This window comes from Diceros bicornis, chromosome 8 (genome assembly GCF_020826845.1).
Source record: "Diceros bicornis minor isolate mBicDic1 chromosome 8, mDicBic1.mat.cur, whole genome shotgun sequence".
In the NCBI taxonomy this organism is placed as follows: domain Eukaryota; kingdom Metazoa; phylum Chordata; class Mammalia; order Perissodactyla; family Rhinocerotidae; genus Diceros; species Diceros bicornis.
In genome coordinates this window covers 21616255-21642400 of record NC_080747.1, presented here as the reverse complement: position 1 = coordinate 21642400, position 26146 = coordinate 21616255, and the positions used below count along the sequence as shown (strand labels likewise).

The window sequence follows — 26146 nt, the reverse complement described above, 5'->3', positions numbered from 1 at the left end:
AATTAATTCACAATTAAAGCCAGTAACAGTTATTAAAATATTTCTAAAGACTATATAATAACTCGCTTGAGCAAAAAAGGTGGTCTGAAAATATTCAGACCAAAAAATGTATGAAATAATAGAAACTAATTTGTATACATCCACATGAAATTATCTACCCTGTGGCTCTTTATCTGAATTCCATGGGAGGGGAGCTTCCATCAGTCTAGTTCCATTTCTAGATGTTCTACAATTCTTCCCTCTTGATTTTTGAAAAAAACACTCAAGGAAAGTAGATGGATGCAACAGTGTGGATTGTATTACTATCTATTCATCAGTAAAGTTTTTCTTTTTTTTGCTGAGGAAGATTTGCCCTGAGCTAACATCCGTGCCAATCTTCCTCTATTTTGTGTGTGGGTCGCTGCCACAACACAGCTGCTGCCGACTGGTGTAGGTCCACGCCTGGGAACCGAACCTGGGCTGCTGAAGTGGAGCATGCCGAACTTAACCACTAGGCCACAGGCCGGCCGCGTCGGTAACTTTTTTATTAATGTATTGAGCTCAAAGCAGAGTGCCTGGCTTAGAGTAAATGCAGTATTCAACATTCATTTATTTCTCTTTCACTTCAGTTTGCTGAGGGGTGATAAGTCACAGAATGAAAGAATTTAAATTAGAAGAGGCCATGAAGGTCTTCCAATTCAACATTTCTTGCATAGTAGAAAATCTCTTAACCCTTTAGGTTAAAAAGCCCATTCCACTTTTGGAAAGTCCTAATTATTAGAAAGTACTTTCTTACACTGAACCCCTTTCTTTAACGTGCTCTAACATCTTTTTGAAATGATACAAAAAGCTATATACAGTACTCCTTAAAATTTATGACAAACTCAGAGGAGAGTTATTTGATGGAAAGTCTAAAGGTCTGTTGCCTAAGAAACAGGAGCAGAAAACAAGGCTACTTAGCCTGGAAAATAGAAGACTTTGGGGGAAAGAAGGGGTTGCAGGAGTAGAAAAAAGTTATGATAACCCTAGTTTAACAGGAGTACACTTTAGCAAGTCATATTATCCAGAAATGAAATGGGCTACCTGGTAGGACAGGGATTACCCAACACTGAAGTGTTCAAACAGGATGAGGACTGCCTGTCAGAAATATTTAAAAGAAGTTATACCTGATGACCTCTAAGAGGTTCTACCTCTAGATTGTATGTATCACTGCCATTCAGCCAAAAGAGATGAAGGCAGACCATTCTTTCCTAACTCTTATTTGTATGGGCTTTAAAAACAATTGAGATAGAAGGATACTAGGAATTGTTAAAAACATCAGTAAGCGATATCTTTAATTACACCAAGGGCAACATTTATCTTCATGGCCCTTTATTATTACTCTAATTTTCCTTTTCAAAATGCCACCCAATTACTCTAGACCTCTCAGCATTCAAGAATATGGTAATATGGTACTTAGAGAATCTTCTGCAAGAAAAGGGTCTTCTTCAATTAAGCATTATTTCCACAATTGCCAAGAGAGGTGTCTTTACAGTGTCATCAATATCAGACAAGGAAACAAAGGCTCACACAGGTTAAATAACTTGTTCAATATCACACAACTGGAGATGGTTGGACCCAGCACTCTGCCAACTTTCTGTTCTCCATCCATTGTTGTGAAAAGCTTGTAATATTTATTTGAATTTCCTAATAATCCCAATGATAAAAATAACTGAGTCTATTTTACACAAGAGAAGCCAAATAATATAATTAATAAGAAATCTTCACCCTATGCGGTATCACACAGTTGCCTTGTGTGTACATCTGTTGTAAGAACTGTTTAATTACGAATGAGAGATGAACTTGTGGCTTCCTGAGAAAAAGATGAAATATTTTTTGGCTCAAGAGAATTCCTAAGAGGGGAAACTCAGCCAGCAGGGCAAGATTCAGAGACTGTTAGCAAAAACAAAAACCTTTTGAATCCATTATAAACTGAAGTCCAGAAGAGCTGAGATTTCCGCTATGCTGAGGCTCAGTCTCAGTTTGGATTTTAGGTAATAGTTGAGAAGGGCACAGAACAGAACCCTAAGAGAGTCAGAAGAGTCCCGAGTAGAATGGAAGTATATCTACACTCCGCCGCACAGACCTCATGGGTGCCGAGAGATAGTAAGCCCTGGATGAATTAAAAGGAGGGGTCGGGGGGTTGGGAGCAGGAAAAATGGGCTTTTCTGGGAGCCAAGAAGAAAGACTAGGAATAGACTGGTGTCAGGAGTTTACACAGAAGTATCTACAATGCAAAACCTCAGTACTTGTCTTCCAAGGCAGATAAATCTATTAAATGTTCATGAATTAGACATGACAGATAACTGTAGACTCGAACTCCAAATACAGATGGTGAATATTAGAAAAGAAAGGGGCTTTACTACAGAAACAGCACGTGTTTTATAAACAAGCACTTACTCTTACCAGCAAGAATTTCCAGCGAGTTGTATCCTAGGATTCTATCCCACAAAAGCAAGAGTTGATCTGTAGCTAAGTATCCAGAGAAAGCTCGAACCATCCATTTAAATGATATGCGAAGCCTGTAAGCAAAGAAAAAAGAAAATAAACTTTACCACTGGAATCTTTTCTCACAAAAAGGCAATATCAGAAGAGCCCAACCAATTCTATTGCTAAGGTAACTCCTTTGCGAGTCTTAGAAATCACCAGGGCATTTAAAACTCAGGAACTCTCTTAAAAGCTGCAAAAGTACAATGGTGAGAAACCATGAGTTCTCAAATTAGTGGTCTCAAAGAATTAAGAAGAAGAATTATATCTGCTGGGCTCTCCTTTATGTTATAGTTCAGCCTTTAGAAAACTCACTTCTACATTCTGTTTTTCAGGCTGTGTACTAATCAGCTACCAATGAAGTGATCTTATAGTCTTAGTAGTTCTAGGCAAGCCATGATCATTCGAATTTTTATTCAAAATACTTGAAAGAGTGCTTGATAGCTGCATATTTTTCCAATTCAATTAATTATATTTCTACATTTCAGTCAAATGGCTATATAAGATGAATGAAATATAACAAGTAGTAATATAATTATATATTTCTTATAAAGCTATAAGGGACCTTAGAAATAGATTTCTGATTTCACTTTCATTTTCATCTGATTTCTGATTTCAAAACCCTTCATTTTAAAGAGGAGGTTATCAGAACTCTGAAAGGTCAAGCAGAATATTCAACTGAATTCCATTTTGCCAAAAAAAAAAAAAAAATCCTAAGAGGTATGACATCCCACTATGTATAAGCAGGTTATGTTACAATAACAATTTATCTCTGGAACGAAGAAACAAACTCTTTAGCTTTGGGGCCTCAAGATATAAACTAGTCTCTCACATTTCCATACTATTTATTAGCATCTAAACATCACTTGACTACTCCGAGAGGTGCTTGCCAAACTCTTTGCTGGAACTGTTATAGTGTTACATAGATAAGTATCTGTGCTATTTTCCCTTTATTAAAATTTTTTCATTGAGTTATAGTTGACTTACAACATTATATTAGCTTCAGGTGAACAATATAGTGATTCAATATTTGTATATACTGTAAAATGATCACCACTGTAAGTCTAGTTAACATCCATCACCATACATAGCTACAGAATTTTTTTTTCTTGTGGTGAGAACTTCTAAGATTTACTCTCTTAGCAACTTTCAAATATGCAATACAGTATTGTAAACTATAGTCACCATGCTGTACATTACAGTCTCATGATTTATCTATTTTATAACTGGAAGTTTGTTACCATTTGACTCCCTTCATTCATTTCATTGATTTGACTGGCCTCCCCACCCCCTGCCTCTGGCAATCACCAATCTGTTCTCTGTATCATCTATGAGTTTGATTTTGTTTGCTTTTTTTTAGATTCCACTTATAAGTGAGATCATACAGTATTTGTCCTTCTCTGCCTGACTTAGTTTACTTAGCATAAAACGCCCTGAAGTTCCATCCATGTTGTCACAAGCGGCAAGATTTCATTCTTTTTTATGGCTCAATAATATTCTGGAGGGTGTGTGTGTGTGTGCGTGTGTGTGTGTGTGTGCATGTGTATCACATTTTCTTTATCCATTCATCCATCAATGGACACTTAGGTTGTTTCTATATCTTGGCTATTGTAAATAATGCTGTAATGAACATGAGGGTGCATATATCTTTTTGAGTTAATGTTTTCATTTTTTTTTGGATTAATTTATTTTCTTAAAAGAGAGAAAGGGACACAGAGATTGCCTTTGCTGGTATCTGTTAATTCTCTTAAAACTGAAAAAGACCCCCAAGTTTCAGAAATTACTCAATACTAGATAACTATTGTTCTAATATAACAAAGTACATATTGGCAGTAGTATTGACAAATTAAGCTTTTTGGTTGGTTTTACAATATCTGTTTGTAGATGCCAAAGAAACTTTTGGCCACTGGATTTTTTAAATTAAAAAAATTCATTGGAATTTTAAATCTAAATTATTAACTACAGTTAATTTCATTTTACTGGATCTCTCATAGACTCTTATTAAAACAATAGTACCACACATTGTGCCCCCCCATATATAGCACAGAATCAGTTTCTTAGAAATAAAGTTTATTGAGGTGTAATTTATGTATAGTAGAATTTACCCTTATTAATGCACAGTTCTATGAGTTTTGTTAAGAACCAAACAAAAACTTTAGCACTCAAAGATACAATAACAACAAAAAAACCAAAAACAAAACCCTCACTGGATGTATTCAATAGCAAAATGAAAATGACGAAGGAAAGAGCCAGTGAATTTGAATATAGATCAATAAAAAGTGCCCAATCTGAACCATAGAGTAAAAAGGATTGAAAATAAAAAGAACAGAGCTTCAGGGACCTGTGAGATAAGACCAAGAATTTTAACATTTGTGTCATTGGAATCCCAGAAGAAAAGGAAAATGAGTGTGGTGCAAAAAAAAAAAAAAAATAATAATAATAATAATAACTGAATATAATTATGGTTGAAAATTTCCTAAATTTGGCAAAGACATAAGCCTTACAGATTTAAGAAGCTCAACAAATCCCAAATATAGGATAAACCCAAAGAAATCCATGCCCAGATACATCATAACCAAACTGCTGACAACTAAAGACAAAGATCTTGACAGTAGCCAGAGAAAAACAAGGATTGATATTATTTCTTCCTGAAATGTTTGGTAGAATTTGCTAGTGAAGCCATCTAGGCTTGGAGTTTATTTGAAGGTAGAATGTGATTAAAGATATATATTGTAAGCCCTAGGTCACTGTTATAGACTGAATTTTTGTGTCTCCCACTCCCTCTCAAATTCATATGTTGAAACTCTACCTCTACCTGGCCCCCCACCACACTGTGATGGTAACAGCAAAGAGGCAGGGCCTTTGGGAGGTTATTAGAATTAGATGAATTTATGAGGGTGGAGGCCCCATGATTGGGATTAGTGCCCTTATAAGAGTCACAAGAGAGCTTGTTTCTCCTCTCTGCTCTCCACCATGTGAGGATACAATGAGAAGTTGGCAGTCTGCAACATAGAAAAGGATCCATAATAATTCAATAGTGGAGATAAAATGGAATAAGAAATACTCAATTCAAAAGCAGGCAGGAAATGAGGGAAAAAGGAATAAAGAACACATGGAACAAAAAGAAAATGTCTAGCAAAACAGTAGATAATATCAACTGGTATTACTTTAATCCAATAATATCAATTACCTTAAATGTAAATGGAATAAACACACCAATTAAAAGACAAACTACCACACTGGAAGACCCAACTATATTTTTGACAAGAAAGTCACTTGAAAAATAGACATTGATAATCAATATACATTAAAAGTAAAAGGATAGAAAAGAATACAGTATGCAAATTGTAATTAAAAGAAAGCTGGAATGACTATATCAGACATAGGAATAAAGGAATAAAGACATTACATAATGATAAAGAGATAAATTCTCCTAAAAAGAGAGCTTCAAATACATGAGGTAAAAATATACATAGCAATAAAGGAAGAAATAGACAAATTCACAATATAATTGGAGACTCTAACATTTCTTTCTTAATAATCAAAAGTAGAAAGAAAATTAACAAGTGTATAGAGGGCTTGAACATTATCAACAACCTTGATTTCATTGCCATTTATAGAACATTCTGCCCAATACTAGCAGAATATGAATTCTTTTCAAGTGCACATGAAACATTTACCAAGATAGATCATATTCTGAGTCATATAACAAACCTCAACAGATTTAAAAGAATTGAAATCTTGGGCCAGCCCCGTGGCTTAGTGGTTAAGTGTGCGTGCTCCGCTGCTGGCGGCCCAGGTTCAGATCCTGGGCGCGCACCGACGCACCGCTTCTCTGGCCATGCTGAGGCCGCATCCCACATACAGCAATTAGAAGGCTGTGCAACTATGACATATAGCTATCTACTGGGGCTTTGGGGGAAAAAATAAATAAATAAATAAAAATTCAAAAAAAAAATAAAAGAATTGAAATCTTATGAAGCATGTTGTCTAACTGCAACACAATTAAAATAGAAATCAATAACAGAAAGATATATCTTTCCAAATATTTGGAAATTAAACAACACATTTCTACATAACCCATGGTCAAAGAGGAAGGTACAAGAGAAACTAAGAAACATTTTGAATTGAATGAAAATGAAAATACAACATATTAAAATTTATTGAGTGGAGGTAAAGTGGTGCTTTGAGGGCAATTTATAACATTATTGATTATATTAGAAAAAAGAAAGGTCTCAAGTCAATATCTAAATTCCAACTTAAGTGGAAAGACAAGAGCAAAATAAACATAAAGCAAATATAAGACAGGAAATAATAAATATAATGGCATAAATCAATGAAATTGAAAACAGGAAAACAATAGAGAAAATCAATGAAACCGAAAGCTGGTTCTTTCGAACAAGAATAAAATTAGTCTCTAGTAAGAATAATCAAGAAAAAAGAGAGAGAAGATACAAATATCAATCTCAGGAAGGAGAGAGGTGATGTCATTCTGATTCTATAGATATTAAAAGGTTAATTAAGAATAAGTAGGGAATATTATGAGTAACTTTATGTCCATAAATATAACAGATAAAATGCACAAAGTATCAAAGCTTACTCAAGAAGAAAGAGATAATCTGAATAGTCCTATATTTACTAAAGAAATTAAACTCTAAATTAAAAATCTTCCAACAGCATCAGCTTTGATTCACGAAAGCCTTTTGAAAATTAATTTGTAGCTCGACGATCAAATTTTTATACTTTCTCTTATATAAGAATTTTAATGTTTATCATAAGTCATTGAAATAAATTTGTTCCTTTTAATGATTAAAGTGTATAAATAGGCTAGAAAAAAATATCAAGATTTTAGTGTCTAGCTAAATGTCTTCATCCTAGTAAAGAAAAGCCTAGTTATATTCAAATATTCATTTCACAATAGTAAGAAAGCTCAATTTACTATATGTTTAAGAAAAAAAAGACTTGTATGCAATATAAAATACTTCTGCCACATTCTTGTTTTATAATCTTAATCTAACAGAATGCTGCTTTTTAATGGCTACAAAGGAAAGAGTATCAGCTTAGTTTTATCAATGGATGATACGAGGTGTTTCATAAATGGCATTTCTAAGATCTAAGTTGTCTGAAATTCAAAGATGCTTTATAGAAAGAACATACATAACATTACTCAATCTTGAAACAACTCCATGAGGTAGGAATTCTCTTGATTTTACAGATGAGGAAATTGAATTATCTTGATTTAAAGAAAAAAATTGAGGCTTAGATAAATTAAATAACTTTACCAGGAGTATACAATTTAGTGGAGATAGAATTTGAATCTGGGTCTGGCTCTTAAACTCACCCACTCATCCATCCAGCCATCCATCTGCTCTGGCTTCAAATGTGGAGAAGACAAACACTAAACTGTTCTATTTTCCATTAACTCCTTTTGTGGCCTCAAAGAGTTAATGCTTCTTTCAAATATGCCCTCCTCAATAGGAGAAAATTGTTGTGAAGGGATTTAGAACAGGCTGCCCCAACATGCCACTTTGGCATGTGGAATATTTTGGGCTGAAGGCAATCAAGAGCCTGTGGGCTCAAAGGAAACTTTTACCTCTCCCTTGAGGAATTTAAATTAAGGGCCTTGCTTATAAGGAGAGTAATTACCAGAAATAACATTTTTTTACCTATCTGTATGGTAGGGAAAACCTCTAATTAGTGAACATCTGCTTTTCTTATCGTTGGTGAATTACCCTCCTCCCCTCTGAAGCCTCAGGCTCCTATCCCATTCCTTAGCTCAAGATGGCATAAACACCTCACTTTACCTTCTGTCTCTGAACTTCTCATATATGTGGGGTTTCTGACACTCTCATGTATCTGGGGTTTCCATACGTACAAAATTAATTAAATTTGATTTTCTCCTATTAATCTGTCTCATGTCAATTTAATTATTAGAGCAGCCAGAAGAACGTAGAGGGTAGAGGAAAATTTCTTCCTCCTCTACAGATGCACAGAAGGGAAGACAGAAATAAAACATCGATAAATCATTTGGAAACTTCTGTTACCTCAGACACTGTTATTTAAAGAAGAGAGAAGAGAACCAATAATATTGAAATCCAGAGGTATCCTACATATTCTCCAATACCTTTTACCGAGAAAAATGAACAAATATTCAAACTTTTGAAAGGAAAAATCACAGTGTACAACCATTGGTAGATGACTGATCTAGTTTAACAAAAGATAGCAAATTTTAACCTATACAGCTTTCATAAGTTGTTCTCTGATAAATTTAGCTTAAATTGACTTAATTTTAGTAATATTATCACATTTCTCAGGTAGCATTTGTTTCCACAAATTTTTGCCTCAGTTTTGGCCAACGCCTTTCATTATGAATAGAAATTAGTTCATTTGGATGATTCTTGTACCAGCCATGAAAATCCTAGCAAAAAGGAATTTATTAGGATTTTGGTAATTCTTCCAAGAATTTTTGGCACAATGTAGAGTTAAAATTTACTACTTGATAATTATTGCTTTAGTGGGGAAGTTGTTAGTTTAATTTCTCTGAAGAATTACTGCGTCTTTGCAAGTGTTTTACGATGATGAAAAAGAGCCTTCTGATGTCAAACAACCTATTCTTCAATTAGGAGAGAAAAATACTCACGGTTGAGCCCCAATTTCTCGTAGGTGATAAAAGAGTTGGGGGAGATAAGTTTGAAGAAGAGTTTCAAACAGCAAACAGAGTGACACAATACCCTGGATACAATAATAAATCACAAGAGAAATACATATTTTAGTATTTAAAAATTAACTGTGCCAACAAATTATTCAAATAGAAATGAGACAAAGATTATCAACATAAATATTTTTTATATTGTTTAAGAGTCAAAAACAGGAAATGCACTAATGATCTCTAACGCTGTGTTTAAAGATAAATTTTATCCCTCTTTATGGATACCTACCCTCATAGATATGCTAACGAGCTTCCTTTTTTAACACAATAGGCCCCCCACATAACCTGGTATGTAATATTCAGGGAGTCCAAGGAAAACATCATTTTCTAGAAAACCTGCTACATTGGAAGCCACATATTATCACGTAGGCCCAGCAAAATTCGTTTTTTCTGGATGCATTCCAGTTTCCAGTATTTCTCTGGTGCTGTCACCACACCCTTTACTTTCTCCTCCATATGTCCCTTCCCTTTCAGCTGCCTCACCCATCAGGGAAAATATTTCCTGCTTTTTTCACTCTGTCTTTGAAAACCATCCCCAGGGAAAGGCTGACTGCTGAGGACTTGAAATTTGCCTTAGGAAGTTATCAAACAAGAATGTTTGATTACTTAGTATAAAGATATATATATATATTTTTTTTACTAAAATCTACTTTTTTAAAAGGTCATTATTTGTAGAGCACAAGAAGTAACCGATTTAAGCAGATGGTTTTTCAAGTGTGTTTATTACTTAACAACTCTGAATAAAGTCTTTCTTGCAGCTCAGCATTCCTCAGGGTTGATCTTTGTAAGGAAGTTTTAATCCTCTTTTTGAGTTTCTAAAGAAAAAAGGTTGTCATGGTTCCAAATAGTTAGTCTGGCTGCAAGCCAGAAAAGGAGATGATGGCCTATGAGTCTTGATTCCACTGAATAAAGAAAGGACAGAGGCAGGCTGGCCCAATCAACCAACTGAAAAAAGACACCTCAGGGTCCACAGGGAGCTAGAGAAGGAAAATCCAGAGCTGCTCAGGGTCAAGCTTCAGTGATCTGCACAGGGAAGACATCATGGGTGTATATTAGGCAACCAGTTAAAAAAAATATTTTTTAAACTCCGAAGCATACAACGGGACAGAATACGAGAGTAAGAAATCTGATGCTACGAATGAGGCCTTAGAAAAGAGAATTATTAATATATTTCTGATTATCCTAGATTAAACACTAATGTAAGAGAAGCACTACATTAAGTTGTCTCAGAGAGAAGAAACCCAAGGTAATTGGTGGTGCCTCATTTGTTCATCTGTGACATCCTGGAATTCTATTATTCGCCAGTTTTCACTAGCAATATATGAGAGCAAAATTGGAGACACAAGAAGGAGGAATAGGAATACATAGGACTAAACTAGAAAGATAAAGAACAGCTATTTAGTTTAGTAGCAGTGACAGAGTCTGTTCTTTGGGGAAATTTGGTAGCCCTGACACATTCCAATTTAATGTTTCTTCTGGAGAGTCAGTCACGTTACCCACAAGTAGCCCAAATCAGGCCCAAAGGCAGAAAAAGTATAACTGAAATAAAATAAACACTGCTTTTAATCAGGCTTATGGGGGAAAAAACAAAAGATATGATAAAGGACCAGCCAAAATAAAACAGATAAAAATGTTCAACTCCCAATATGCTTCTCCTTGACTTTCATACTGAGGCCAAAGGAGCTATCAATTGAATAAAAGAAAATACCTAGTATGATAACTGATAATTAGCCAAATAGGAAATTGAAAAATAATTGATAAATAAATGTTTGATTTTCATTAATAAAGAAGAGATGATGATAATGATAATCATAACAACAACAACAAAAATAGCAGCCATTTATTTACTGAACACCTGCCATGAGCCAAGTACTACTACCCAGGTGCTTCGCAGATTTCTCTACAGCACTACAGAAACATCTTATCAACCTCATTTCATAGATAAGGAAATCAGCTTTCAAAGAAGGTAGCCCTCTTTGTTGAAGAGAATAATACAGACATTTCTGTTTTTTCTTTTAACACATAAAAGATAATTTAAATGCAACTGATAAAGGACTTTTTCCACTCAAATTATTACCAAAAATATTTAAATATCAATTTCTTCCTCTCTCTCATTTATTCTACAGAAATATGTTGCTTGACATTACAAATTAAAATTTGTTGCTTGAGTAGGAGACTACTTACTAAGGAAAGAGAGAACAGATTAGAGCCTGATTTGATCCAATTTTTTACGAACTTACAGAAGGATGAGAAGAGATGGAATGGAGTCTGAAGAAAAAACGCACATACATCTCACGGAATATCTGATACAATTTGGAAGGTTCGTGGTATAGAAAACAAAGTGGTGCAACTGAAAGAATAAAAGGAATAATTTATAATATTGCAGAACTACTAAAATTTTAAAAACAAGTTTATGAAACACGAAAGAATAAATCAGTATTGTATAGTAATAATCATTCATAGACAAATTTAAAATCATATACATATTGTTTTTTCATGTTTAAAAGGGAATTATGCACATGTAAAAAATTCAGTCATTAAAAATTATAAAGAAAGAAGTAAATTATAAACTATTATAATCCCATCTTACCAGGAGAATAAGAATGACACAATGGAATTACATGGGATATTAAGAATTCAAAGTAAATTTTAAAAACTACATGAAGTCAAGCCTCTTTTTTAAAAAATTGAAGTAGTAAGAAAGTGGTGATCAGGCAATTCATTTTTACTTTGTTCCACAAAGGATCCAGGCCACTTTTCAAAATTTTTAATTTTTGTAAGTAAACTATCAGATAATTTATGACTAGCTTTTAGAATCATAGGGTCTGCAGCTAACTTAATTTCCAAATAAAAATTCTGAATAACAATTTAGACTGTTGGTCCATATTGGCATATCAATATGTATCAAGACAGTTTTCACTGACTTAACTCAGGCAGAGGGATTTATTTCTCTAATAATTGTTGATTTAAGTTTTCTTTTGCACCCAGTTCTTGGCAATTGAGCACAGGTGGGTCAACTCAACCAGAGATCCCACAGCTGAACGTCAGAAAGTCCTGGTCTCAGATGCTGACCGGACAGTGTGATCATTCTGCACTGACAAACATCATCATGCTTTTCATCTTCAAAGCCTCAAGAGTTTTAGGCAGCATAAACACATTCATAATGCAGAGACATAAAACTGCATTACCTAAGTATTAATTTTAATGAAAATGACTTATTGGGTAATTTTAACTACAATATAAATTGGACAGGTTAAGAAGTTCTCAGGCTCTATAACCCATCAGTAATGCCCTGAGGGCAGTAGGCATTAAGTAAGCTGGGAAACCAATGAGACAACTCAAGCTCACTTTTTGACAAAGGAAAAATGAGAGAAAATTTTAAACTCTTACAAAAATTCAATTATCTGAGATAAATGGTGGTGTACGGCATTACTGATGAATAAATCATCAAAAACTAGCATTGCAAGTGAGAAATTTCACTTTTTCTGAAGGGCAAAAGAGAGACAAATCAATTTTAGAGGGGTACGTATCTAAATATATACAAAAAATTACTTTTATATGTAGAGAAAAATTTATATTATATATATGTTTAAAAACTGACAGGCATGCCCTTCCACTTCAAAACTAATTTTAAAAACTTATTTTCCTATCAAAATAAATTACTACTTATTAAAATAGCCCAAATTAAGGTATTCTATATATTTAAAAAGATTAACTCATGTTCTAATCGCAACAACCTAATAAAAAGCAATGTGGCACAAATTATGGTATTATTATAAATTCAAAGTGAAGGTTTGGAATTTATTTACTTTTTTTAATGATGCATATTTTTTCTTCTAATTTTTTAAGTTACTGATATGTAAAAACCTATGATCTGAATCTAAAGATTTTATGGGTTCAGTAATCATTAATGACCATTTCCAGTGAATGAATAAAAAGGAGAATTTTAAAATCAGCACTTTTGTACAAACATACATCATACAAAAAACTTTATAATCATTCATTATTCAAGATACCACAACTGTTTATGTTGAGTTCTCTTATATAGCTATGAAATGGAAATCCTTTAGTCCATTATATATTATATGTAAAAAAATATCCTACATGACTTTTTTTTCTACTTTAAGCATCTTTGCCTATTTGGCTTTTTCATAAAAATGAATTCGCTCATCATCTTTTTAACTATACTATAGAAATTTATTTACGAAATCATAATATACCACACCTACAATAAAATTTCATTAATCTGCATAAGTGGGAGGGACAGGCTAGTTTAAATTAGAGAAACGTTTTGAACTGATTTTTAAAAGAGGTAAGTATTATAATTTTAAAGAAATAAAGTAACTAAAACTGAAATGGCAAAGTACTAACTAGAGTTCCTCGGGGTTGATTTATGATTATTCTAATACACTGGTTCTAAATAAGTGGTTGCTGCTGAAGTATTTGTGGATGCTTATCATATTTTTCTAAGATAGTATAATAAACTCTATATCAAACATTTTGCATCATCTACTTCCTCAGTGAACATTTTCCCCTTGGGTGTATAAACCTTAGCCTATTTAAACAACCAGAAATGTGAACAGGCAGGAGTCAATGATGTATTTTGTACCCTGAGAATTGTTAAAATATTTAAACTAGCATGACATCAACTGTCCTCCAAATCACTCACTTCACCTTTTAAAAACTGTTTACTTGAAAAATTCTTGCAGTTGGAATTACTAAAATAGAAGGATAAAAGGGCTAACATTTTTATTATTAGAGGTAAAAATTTATATTCTTTTATATATATATCTTTATAACTTTTTTAGGTTTTCCATTTTAAATTCCTCACATATTTATAAAAGAGAAATATGCTGGAAGGTTACTATAACAATATGTATCACGTTACGAAATTTTGGTTGCTCAAGAGAATAAAGCAGAGTGCCTGATCATTCAAGCCCGTGACCAACACCATCAAGGGCAGCCTAGCGCAAAGTTCCTAGGTACTTTGAATCCTTTTCATTGTATGCTAGTTTTAAAAGTTTTTTACTATGTCATTCATCATGACTGTCTGATGTTGAACACTGAGGGGATTTTTACAAAGAAAAGTGTTAATTTATTGCTAATTTGTTTTACTTTATTTAAAGTGAAACATTAAAGTATTTCTGTTTAGTCTAAAGGTAGGGGGGTAGGTAGCAATATTGGGGACAACAAACTTCAACAAGTTCATATGTTATGTGTGAAAATTTAAAAATTAAGTGGCATTAAGGTGTAGAGCATTATTCCTCTTGCTAATCTTCATTAAGCTTCTTGCATTCCTCATTCAATGACACATGAGGCCAGAAAGGCACTCAGGGCTCTCAAGCCTGCACATGCATTTTTCACATGTACCTCAGCATGACTGAACGCTTCAATGTAATTGTTGCTGTGCATACCAGTAGTCCAGAGAAATCATAAACTCAAACTTGTGTTGTCCCTTCCTTTGCATTCTTTCTGACATATTATTTTTTAAAACGATTTATGAGGGGGGGCCGGCCCGGTGGCATAGCAGTTGGGTTCGCACACTCTGCTTTAGCAGCCCTGGGTTCGTGGGTTCCCAGGTGCGGACCTATGCACCGCTTGTCAAGCCATGCTGTGGCGGCATCCCACATATAAAGTGGAGGAAGATGGGCACGGATGTTAGCCCAGGGCCAATCTTCCTCAGGAAAAAGAGGAGGATTGGCAACGGAGGTTAGCTCAGGGCTAATCTTCCTCACCAAAGAAAAAAAAATTTATGAGACTTAGTTCAAGAACTTAAGCAATCTCATTTTATACCTATTAGAAGTAAATATTAACATATATCTCTAGTTTTCATTGGATTAGAAAATGGTAAACCACAGAACCACTTTCACAGTACGTTCTAATTCTAATTTGTCAAGCAATTATCATTTGAGCAATTATGATGACCCTTTATTTAAACATTATTTTAATTGGACATATAAACAAATATTAAACTCAACGTCTAAAAATGTTCACAATAACTTGTTTAGTGTGTGGGTCATGTGATATAAAGTGTGATCTTCATGTTTAATTTTCTAAAGTGTAATAAAAACAGAATATTTTAAAGCCCAACTTACCATACATTGAAAATCCGTGAAAAGGGATTACACCTAAAAAAATAAAAAATTATTTCTTTTCAATTAGTATACCTACTGAATTATTAGGTAAACTTTAGAGGATTAAAACCAAAAAATAGAAAAGTTTCCTATTTTTGCTTCAACTTTGTTCATGAATGTCAGAAGTACTTAGTGATGGTAACCACCAAAAAGATATGCTTTTTAATACCTTTAGAAAAGCAAACAAGAGATTTTCAATATATGTCTAGTTAACTTTTTATTGATAATAAGGTTGAATAATTAAAACTTCGATTATATGTTACAAAAACAGGACAAATACAGAACAAGGGAGTCACAGAACTAAGTTTAAGAACTAATTACAACGGTCTCAGAAAGCCAATAGATTATGTCCTTCCTGAAACAACTTCATCCTGTATATTAGAATCCAATATGTTAACAGATAAGTGGGCATTTCAAGGCACCTCTAGCATAGATGGATTCCTTTATAAACTTACCAAAAATTATATCATAGGATCTGGTTTAGAAAAATTATTGGCAGGATTATGGTATATAAATTCAGCATAATCTTTGGCAAGAATTATACACAAGTAAAATAGACATCCATTTCAAAGAAATATTCAAAGCCTAAATAGGTGTGCTAAACATCTTGTCACATTCTAAGTGAAAAATCAGAATTTGTACAGCTTAGGTTCAAAACAGAAGTTCTGTAATATACACACCACCATATATCTAACACTGTACTAAATCAGGTTGCAAACCCAGTACAGAAGAAAGTTGAGAAGTTTACTTTTTTGAAAAATAGTATAAAAATGCTTTATTCATCTGACATGTTCACAGGCAAAACCTCTTAGTGTTGGTAGGGACTTTAGAGGTCACCTAGAGTAAGTTCTAATAAATGATGCAATAGGGGACACATTAATTCTCAATGCCACCAATTACAATTTTGAACAAGTTTAATTTGGGGGAAGTTAATTCTCATACTGAGTCAAACTCTAGCTCCCTATAATCCTCACTTATTATTCCTAGTTCAGACCACAAAGGTCACATAAAACAAGTCTCACTTATCTTCTATGAAAACTGTCAGAAATATTTGAAGACATTCTTTTCTCCCCCACCCCCATCACCACCAGGTTTTTTTTCTCTAAGACTCGATGAGTTTCTTTAATGGTTCCTCAGATGAAGTGGTCCTGAATAGCTTCCCTATTCTATTTTCCTCTGGACAAGCTGTAGTTCACCACAGTTCTTAAGGTGAGGTGACTAAAACCTTTAAGCATTTTTGCTCCCTACACACCCCACAGCTAAGACACAGTGCACTTGTGCAGTTGTTTCTGACCTAAGTAAAGGATTGTATTCTCGTCTCTGTTACAATTCTTCTTTGGCGAACTGTTCCAAATTGAGATAATCCTATATTCTTATTCTGTTATCTAATGTATTCCCTATTCTTCCTGGTTCCACATTACTGGAAAATTTGGTAAGTACACTATCTACGTCCTCCTCTAAAGCATTATAAAAATGCTGAACAAGACAGACTGAGGACAGGACTTGTCACTAGAGACCTCCTTCCATACTGATAGCAATTCCTTAATCAGCACCCTATTGTGGTAAGTTAAGAGCACAGACTGGGTGTCAGACAGACTTGATTGAGTTTATCTAGTTCTGTCACTTAAGAACTTTGTGTGCCTTTAGGTCAGTTTTGTAACTTCGCTAAGCTTCAGTTTCCTCATCTGTAAATCAGAGATAATGCTAGAACCTACATAATATAATTAAATGAGATCATGGCTGTAGCTTAGCCATTAATAAATAGGTTAGGCCCTTAATAAAAGTTAATTATTGATGTTATCATTCACAAATTAGCTCATCTTTCTTTGTTGTTTCCAGAAGTAATTTTATCAAAAAGGAGTATGAGGAAAATCCAATATTATCCTGAACTAGTATGACAGGCCAACCATCTTTAGAATTTTGTGCAGCATCACTTTTAAGCTTCACAAGCTATAATTCTCAGGATTTACCTTTTCTCATTTTTCCCTAGTCTTCTAGAACACATCATAGATTCATGTTGTCCAACTTTGACTGAATCCTGTGTTCCTTATCAATTTGCTTTTTCAATTCTATTTCATTAGTCACCCTGTTCTTACAAAACTTTCTGACTCTTCAAGTGTTTAACACTCAATTATAGAACTCACTTCCCTCCTCACTAGGAGGCTGATGCCACTGACATGAACTCTCTCACTTGTCTGTTCTTTACCTCAAATGTTCTTCTCATTTCCCTTTAGGGTGGTCTTCAGAGGAAGATGTTTCCTTTTTCTTTTTCAGAGCTAACATCTTCACCTGTGCTTTTAATCTTGTTTCTTTGACCTTTTACAGCAGCTGACAAGCTATGGTCAGGTCTATAGCTTGTTTTTGTGCAGCTTGTGATCTAAGAATAGCTTTTACATTTCTAAAGGATTATTTAAGAAAACAACAAAGAAGAATATGTGACAGAGATTGTTTGTGGCCAGCAAAATTTAAACTATTTACCCTCTGGTCCTTTATAGAAAAAGTTTCCCAACCTCTGCTTTGGAGTCCTGCCCCATCAATTCTCTCCTCCTCTCCCTTCATGTGCATCATTCAGTAAATATGTATTGAGCCTCTACCACGTGCCAGACACTGTTCTAAGAACTGGAGCTTACTTTTCATTAAGGACAGAAAAGTCATGATAAAATAAGTGAATATATGTCAATTAGCGATAAGTGCTATGAAGACAAATAATGGAGGGAAGAGGGATAGAGAGGACAAGGCCTCAGGAGGGGGGAAGGCCTTACTGATAAAAGAGCCACTGAAGCCATGGAGGCGAGGACCACTGGTCAGGGTGACATGGAAGCCCTGGCCTTTGTCTGGTGATTGCCATAAACAGGGATAAGTTTACTGAGGTTAGTTGATCTTAAGGTGGATAGTGGTGGCATCTGCTCTTCACTCCTACTAAGGGAGAAGCAGAGGCAAGGAGTGTGTAGGGTCTATCAAGGTACTCCTATCTTTAGTCTCTCCTACTTCACTGCAACCTTTTAGCCAAGGATATTATAAATGAGAAGAAGAAGAAGAAGACGATGATGAAGACAACGAAGAAGAAGAAGACGAAGACGAAGAAGATGAAGATGACGATAAAGATGAAGAAGATGATGAAGATGAAAAAGAAGACGACGACGAAGACGAGGAAGGCGACGACAATGAAGACGAAGAAGACAAAGACAAAGAAGATGAGGAAGAAGAACAAGAAGATGATGAAGAAGATGAAGCCAAAGACAATGAAGAAGAAGAAGACAAAGAAGAAGGAAGAAGGAGAGAGGAGGAGGAGACAGGAGGAAGAGAGTGGGGGAGGAGAGAGCAGGAGCAGAAGGAAAAGGAGGAGGAGGAGAAGAAGAAAAGGAGGAGGAGAAGAAGAAAAGGAGGAGGAGAAGAAGAAAAGGAGGAGGAGGAGAAGAAAAGGAGGAGGAGGAGGAGAAGTCCATTTTCTTCCCTGAACCTTACTTTCCCATCAAACAAACCTCTAATCTCTCTCCTTCTCTTGAAGACAAGCTTAATTCTTCGAAAACTATCTAAATTAACTTCCTTTACTTCCTCATTATATATCCTCAGCTCCTTGTAAACTGGGTTCCATTCCTATGACTTCAACTTCTGATTTCTAAATCCAGGGGTCTCCTCTCTGTATGTGTCCTGGCCCCAAGCAACTGAAAGTCTTCTCAAACTTGAGCCTGCTAGGCACTGATGACACTATGTGGATCAGGCTCCTTGCCTCTCAGAAACTTCTGCTGCTCAGTTTTTTGTTTTGTTGTGTTTTTGGCTAGTTCTCTCCTCTGCCCACTCCTGAAATATAGCTACTTTCCAAGTATGACCAAGATTTGGTCATACTTATTTTCTCTCTTTTTCTACCAGTATGCTCTTTATTAACCCGTAAATCAAACAGTAAAAGCCCAGTACCCTGCGCCTCCTTCTGGACTCTCTTTTTCTGCAAATGACTCCTCATTGCCTTAGTCTTCAGGGAAGAAGGCTTTCAGTCATCTTTGCTTTCTAGTTATTCCTCAGCCCTTATTCCTAAATGCGATTGTATTCCTTTCCTATCCCTTTAGGATAAACGGTACTTAACTCTTCATGATTTGGCCAAAATCTAATGTCACCAGCTTCATTTCTCTTCTCTGTCTCACAAGCACAACTCTAATCCGGACAAACTGATTGCTACTTCTTCAGCCTCTAGGGCTTAGGACAAGGGCTGTACGCAATGCTTCTCTTATCACACTGTATTGGAATCACTTTTTGTTTTCTCTTTTCCAATAGAATAAATCTCTTGAGTATAGAAACTATTCCTTATTTATCTCTATCCTCAAAGGCAAGCATAGTGCCCAGAATATAATAGGTACCCATTAAATGTTTGTGGAATGACTATACAAAGCCCTAGAGAATCTACGTCTACCATTTTCAACCATTCATTTTCTTCCGACTGCCAGGGTCTGAATTCAGGCTCTGATGAACTCTTACCTATGGCCCTGCAAAAGCCTTCCAATTGGTAACCGTTCCCCCAAACTGTCAGCCCTCCAACCAACTTTTGTAATGGTTCAGGATATCTTCTAAAAATGTTGATGAGACCACGAAAAAGACCTCTATATCTATCGAAGGTTTTCCACCGACCATTCACCCATCCACCAAATATTTATTTGCTGAGCTCCTATTCATCCAATTAACCAGTATTTAAACGCCTACTCTGTAGCCTCTGGAGATATTAAAATGAACATGACATTTTCCCCATATTTATGGAATTCACATTCTAGCCTTGCAATATAGCCTAAGAGTCTACAGAGTGAAACTCAAAACCTTTGGACTGGTCTCAACCATTCACGATGGCAATCTGAGGGATATCTGTCTCCCCCTTGTCACACTATCCTGACTCTGTACCAACTGTGGTACAGCCATACTAAATTACTTACCATCACCAGAACTCATACGCACTTTCAATGCTTTGGCACCTTTGAACTTGATAATTTTGTATCCTGAAATGCTTTTTTGTTTTCTACTCAGCCTATCAAAACCTTACTAAGGTCAGGTATAACCTCAGAGAAACATATCCTGATCTCTTAATCATAATTAAAAGCTCATTTTTCTGCGTTCTTGCGGCATTTTGTTCATATTTCCATCACTATATTTTATGTTATAATTAGCAGTTTATCAGACTGCTCCAGAAGTTAGGAATGTGTTTTATTCATCTTTGTATGCATTTCATGATGCCATGAACATAGCTGATGATGAATACACATTTGCTGAATGAATGAATGGTGGATGGATGAGTATATGATGAATAGAGAAGCAGCAAGAGAAGTACTGGGCTCTAGTCAGGAGACTAGATTCCATTATGGGCTTACCACAAGCCAGCTGGGTAACCTTAGGAAAGTCATTGAATCTCCTGAGCGTCAGTAGTTCCTCGTCAGGCAAAGGGACAAAAATTGTCTCTGAACTATCATTTAACTATAAAATTCTATGTTTAACAATTATATCTAGAGCAAATATAGAAAAAAATTGTGAGACATGAAGAAAACTGGACATATGAGGATCTTCCAATGGTAAGATTCTTTACCAACTTAAAGGTCTTTTGCTATCTAGAAATGAAAAAAATTCAAAACCAGATTAGATTCACATTGAAAGTCAATATTCCCAATGACACTACAGGTCTAGTCCCATGAAGCACTTAGAAGGAGGGCCCAAAGACCGTTTTTCTTCTTCAAGTTTCTCTCTCTGTTTATATCTTTGGTTGAGTCTCTTTTTCTTCCTGTGAATACCCATCTTTTTCTACCTACCCTAACTGCTGCTTCATTTTATTTCCTTTACTGATTACAGACTTTTAACAAATAATGAAAAAATCTGTCTTTTCTAAATTTTCTACAATAATCATGTTGACATGTGAAAGAAAAACTGAGAGAGAAAAACAAGTTAATAAATAGAAGGCATATTTTAATGCCTTACAGTAGTATAAGCACATATTATATCTTTCTAAATACTAAACCTCAAAGCAGATTGCTATTACACAAAACCCCTATATTCTTACTGTAAAAACATGTTTTCCTTCCTCTGTTAAGCTGCTGCAGAAACATCTGAACAAGCAGACTAAGGTAGTCAGAAATGAAGACCTTACTACTATTATTTTCATCTTCTATAAATATTTATTAAGGATCTGCTCAATGTAGGAATACTTTAGTCAGTACAAGGCATTTTTAATGAGGAAGCTTACAGTGAGTGAATTAGTGAACAGCCAAGCAGCAAAAAGGGATGCAGGTATTAAGATGACTTGTGGTTAATCACACTTTCACTACATTTCCCTCAAGTTCTGAAATCTTGAGCTACTCTGTAAGCAGCTAGGTTATAAGCTATTGGAGGCAAAGCCACGATTCACACTGTGCATTATCCTCAGCATCCAGCACAGTATCTTCCACAAGCGAGATGCTCAATGTATGTTGTTAATGATGGAAATGTGAACATTTATAAATATAATCAAGGCTTATAAATAAAATATTAAAGATTCATTTATGAATATGTAATTAACATATAGGACAGCAGGCTCTCAATAACACAATGTTGAAATTAAAAATGGCCGACGAAGTCACAGAGACATGAATTCAAATTGTGTGTGACTCCGGGCAAGTTACCAATACTCTCTGAGTCTCTATTTTCATTTCTTAAAATGGAGATAAATAAGACCAACTTCACTGGGTTGTACTAAAGCACCAATGAGTTAAAATATTTAAATTGCACGAGTATAGTGTTTAGGACACAGGAGATGCTCAATAACTGTAGCTATTTTATGCTCTCAGATGGGAGAGTAGCACACTTAAGTATCAGCTTAAACGTAAGAAAATCTTTTCTTGTCAGTATTAGATAAGGGTTCACTTCAGCTTAATTAAGATTAGCCACAACTTAAGACTCCAAAAAATGGTACACAGTCTGCTCTGCTGAAGAGGGACAAAGTCAGATTCTGGCAAGCAAAAGTAGGATGCATAAGAAGCAATGAAGAATCCATTAATGCTCTAGGGCACATATCACCTAGAACATTTCTTTGACCTCAGAAGTTGTCATGTTCTTGGCCAGTTTTTCAAAATCCTTTCCTTTGCCCCTCATCACTTTTAAGGGTCAAGTTTCATCCACCTGGCCATCATCCAAGAGTATACTTCTAACAGGGATCAGGATGCTTGGGACACCATCTCTTATCTGGCCTCAGAATCCTACAAGTCTGCTATGAGTAATTATTTTAAGATCCTACTTTTCCCTTATTCATCTGAAGAAAGTCTAAAATATTAACTGCTTACTCTATTCAATAGGAATAACTTTATAAAGCAGTCATTTTATGGGCCTTTGACATAGCTCAGAATGGTAAACATCATCAACGAGAATAAATCTTGAATTAGACGAGATATAAATAGTAAATATGACTCAGAAAATACCCCAAATATTAACATGCTTTGCACTTACTAAATATTTTCCCTTCATTTCCTCACAGTCTCTATTAATACTTAGCATTTATAGTTGTATCATAACTCTCACATCTGATTCACTTCAACATCACTCCAGTTGAAAGCAAATTTTTACACTCTTTCATTTGGGATTACTTAATACAGTTTATTTAATTTGTTTGTTGAAATAATCATTTCCTCTGTTTATTCTCATTCCACATGTAGCCTACAGGTCAGTAAGAGTAGGGATTAGGACAATGATTAAATTGTTTTCTAGCTATTTCCATTATGTTTCTGAATTAGAACTTCAGAAGATAATTTTGTTACTTTATTTCAGTAGTTAAAACTTCCCAAAACATCAGAACCTACCCATATTTAAATATCAATCTAAAAAACATACTTTAAATAAAATTTTAATTAGGTTTTTGATTTATGTCTAACGTTACACATCAAATTAATTTTGGATTATCAGATGTTTTGTATTTATTTAATTAATACAGATGACAAAGCACATTGCTATTTATCAACCTGACACTTGCAAGCAGATTTCAAATGAGATATTTTCATTATTTCTTCCAAAAGCCTTTCCTAATCTTTGTTGTAAGACTGTACACTGTAGGATGTTTAGCAGCATGAGATACTGGTGGTACCCCCCTGCCCCACTGGCTGTGACAAACAAAAGTGTCTTCAGACATTCTGAAATGTTCCTTGAGGGTGTGGAGGGGAATTGCCCTGGGTTGAGAGCCACCGCTTTAAAGTCCTGAAACTCCTCTACCTAATGTTCACTAGCAATTAATTATTTTCTCTTGTCTTGTAGGAAACAAATGATATTAGTAAATTATGATGTTTGTTTATTTTGTCTCAGTCAGACCTATGTGTATTTTTCCTATGTCTCAGCTCCTTGTTTCTATTCTTGCTCCTCTATATTCTTCTACATTCATTCCCTCACTCATTCAGTAATATTTACTAAAGAGCGACTTAATGCTGTGCATGATTCTAGGTGCTAGGTATGTTGATCATCAAAACTATTAAGGTCTTTGTTCTCTTGGAGCTTACATCCAAGTGACACTTTTATTCCACACAGTAGACAGGATGATTTTTTAAAAATATTAATCAGGAATTGGAGGAGAGATATCAGTGAGAAGAGTGGAGCAGGGAACGCCAAAAACTCCGTCTCTCCATTAAAGTAATGGTTAACCTGGCTAGAACTTTTAGAATCAACTTTTTTGAACTCTGGAATCTAATAAAAAACTTACAACAACCAAGGAAATGCTTAATGAAGAAAGAAGCTGCCGAATTTTGGAAGGAGAGTATTGTAGTATTTTAATTTATCTGCCTACCATCCTCTACTCTCTAGCTTGGAGGCAGCTATGAAGGCAGCTGCCAGCATCCCTGGTACAGCTTTCCGGGGCCAGAGGGGGCAATATGGATCTTGAATCAAAAAATTCAGTTATGTGTTTTGACCCATCTAGTAGCTACCTGACCCATCTAGTAGCTACCTGAGGAACTGGGCTGAAATCGTGGGCCAGGAGGCAATTATCAAAAGCATTTACATGCAAATATACTAGCCTTAGCCACCTGGGGCAGCAAGGGATAACAGATGGGGCAAGCAGTAGACAGACTGAAAAGCCTACACAGGAAGAAGCTGGGGAGGGAGATACATGAAGGGATAAAAGCTTTGAAAAGCTCCTGTGTATTCAGGGGAATCTAGAAAAGACCTGAGAAGACCTTAAGCTTTCACTTCTGCCTGACTTCTGGGTTCTATGCAAGCAGGAAGCGAAGGCTAAGGTAGAGCTGTAAATGGCCTGGGAGAATTTTTTTTTTTTTTTTTTTTTTTAGTTTCAGACATTTAAGGAAATCTCTGTCAAGTCACTAGCTAATCACTAAGCTAATGGAACAGAGACTCCAGCGGGCACTCAACACAATGAACACGATCTTTACAAAAATAGTTTAGAAAGTCACTAAACAAACAACTACAACCCAAAAGAAGCAACAACAACCAATTCTGGGGAGGGAAGAGAATCTGATTTCCAGTGTTACCAGATTATAATATTCAGGCTATCCAGTTATCGCCAAAAAACATTACTAGGCATGCAAAGAAATAAGGAAGTATAGCCCATTCATAGGAAAATAAGAAATGAATAGAAACTGTCCCTGAGGAAGCCCAGATATTGGACTTACTAGACAAGACTTTAAATCAATTGTCTCCCTACCTGACCTGGTCCCTGTCTACCTCTCCTACCTCACCTTGTACCAGTTTATGTTTTGCTCACTGTCACCAGTCACACTGGCTATCTTGTTGTTCTTCAAACCATCAAGCATGTTCCTGCCTTAGGCCTTTAAACATGCTGTGTATTCCCTCTGGAATGCTCTTCTCCTACTTCTTTGCATGGCTCCCTCTGCATATCCTGGTCTCCGTTCATATTCTACCTCCTCAGAGGCACCTTTCCTGACCACCTTATCTAAAACAGCCATGCCCTCCCCCCCCCACCTACTGTCAATTTCTGTTCCCTTTCATTGTTCACTTCATCACTCTCTGAAATTATTTTCATTAGCTATCTATTTACTTGTTCATTGTACATCTCCCTCACTAGCATGTAAGCTCCCTGGCAGCAGGTACTTTATCTGTGTTGTTTCCTGCAGATCACCACCTAGAAGAGGGAGCCAGAGCAGGGCTAAATAAGCATTTATTAAATGAATAAATAAAGACACGTTATACATGTTGGAAAAAAGAATAAAAACAAGAAAAGCTTATAAAATTCCTGTGAGGAGTTTCTGTCAGCTCAGCAATTTTGCTTAGCAGTTGTTAAATGTATCTACTAGAGAAAGTCTGTCCATTGACAAGGCCTCAAATGAGGTGAGAAAGTAACGTCCGATGCCACTATCACCTGTCATTTCCATCCTAGGAAAGGTGATCACAGGTCAGGGGGGTGATGAGCGAGCAAACCTCTGCCCCCTTGAAAGCACCTGCCTGGTCAGGAACAGCAAGTCAGTCAGTGAGCTGCAGGCAAACCTCTCTGCGTGGGCCCCTGAGACCGAGAAAGCCAGGCCAGTTTTGGTGGTGGTGGTGGTAGAGGTGTCCTTGAGATTTCAGAGTAATCCTTTCTTTGGCAGAGGTTGAAAAACAAGGCGAGTAACATAAAAATGTTGCTTAGTATTGCCTTGAGTAAAGAATAAAGAGAGAGCAAACTGACTGGTCTTTGTCTCTCTTGTTCTGCAACTTCAGATTCACTCATTGTGCAGAGAAGAGAGTCCTCCCTGATTCTGGTACGGTTCTAAAACCACCTGAGAGAAGAAATGATTCTGAAGAATTAAGTCTATGAACAGCTGTGGGTTTACCCCATTAAGCACTAAACTATTTTTATTCTGGA

General features: G+C 35.5%; 1 protein-coding gene across 7 annotated transcripts in view; it reads right to left on the bottom strand.

Moving 5' to 3' along the window:
* The window catches only part of TBC1D19 (TBC1 domain family member 19), a 140981-nt gene that overhangs the window by 3835 nt on the left and 111000 nt on the right, over window positions 1-26146 (bottom strand). For 5 of the 7 annotated variants that reach the window (XM_058546840.1, XM_058546836.1, XM_058546839.1 and 2 more), the window contains 4 exons: window positions 15310-15342; window positions 11455-11564; window positions 9146-9237; window positions 2419-2540 (listed from right to left, as the gene is read on the bottom strand). In XM_058546840.1, the coding sequence (XP_058402823.1) occupies window positions 2419-2540; window positions 9146-9237; window positions 11455-11564; window positions 15310-15342 (357 nt within the window). The remainder of the gene's footprint in view (window positions 1-2418; window positions 2541-9145; window positions 9238-11454; window positions 11565-15309; window positions 15343-26146) is intronic. The other 2 variants (XM_058546841.1, XM_058546837.1) reach the window with 1 other exon arrangement.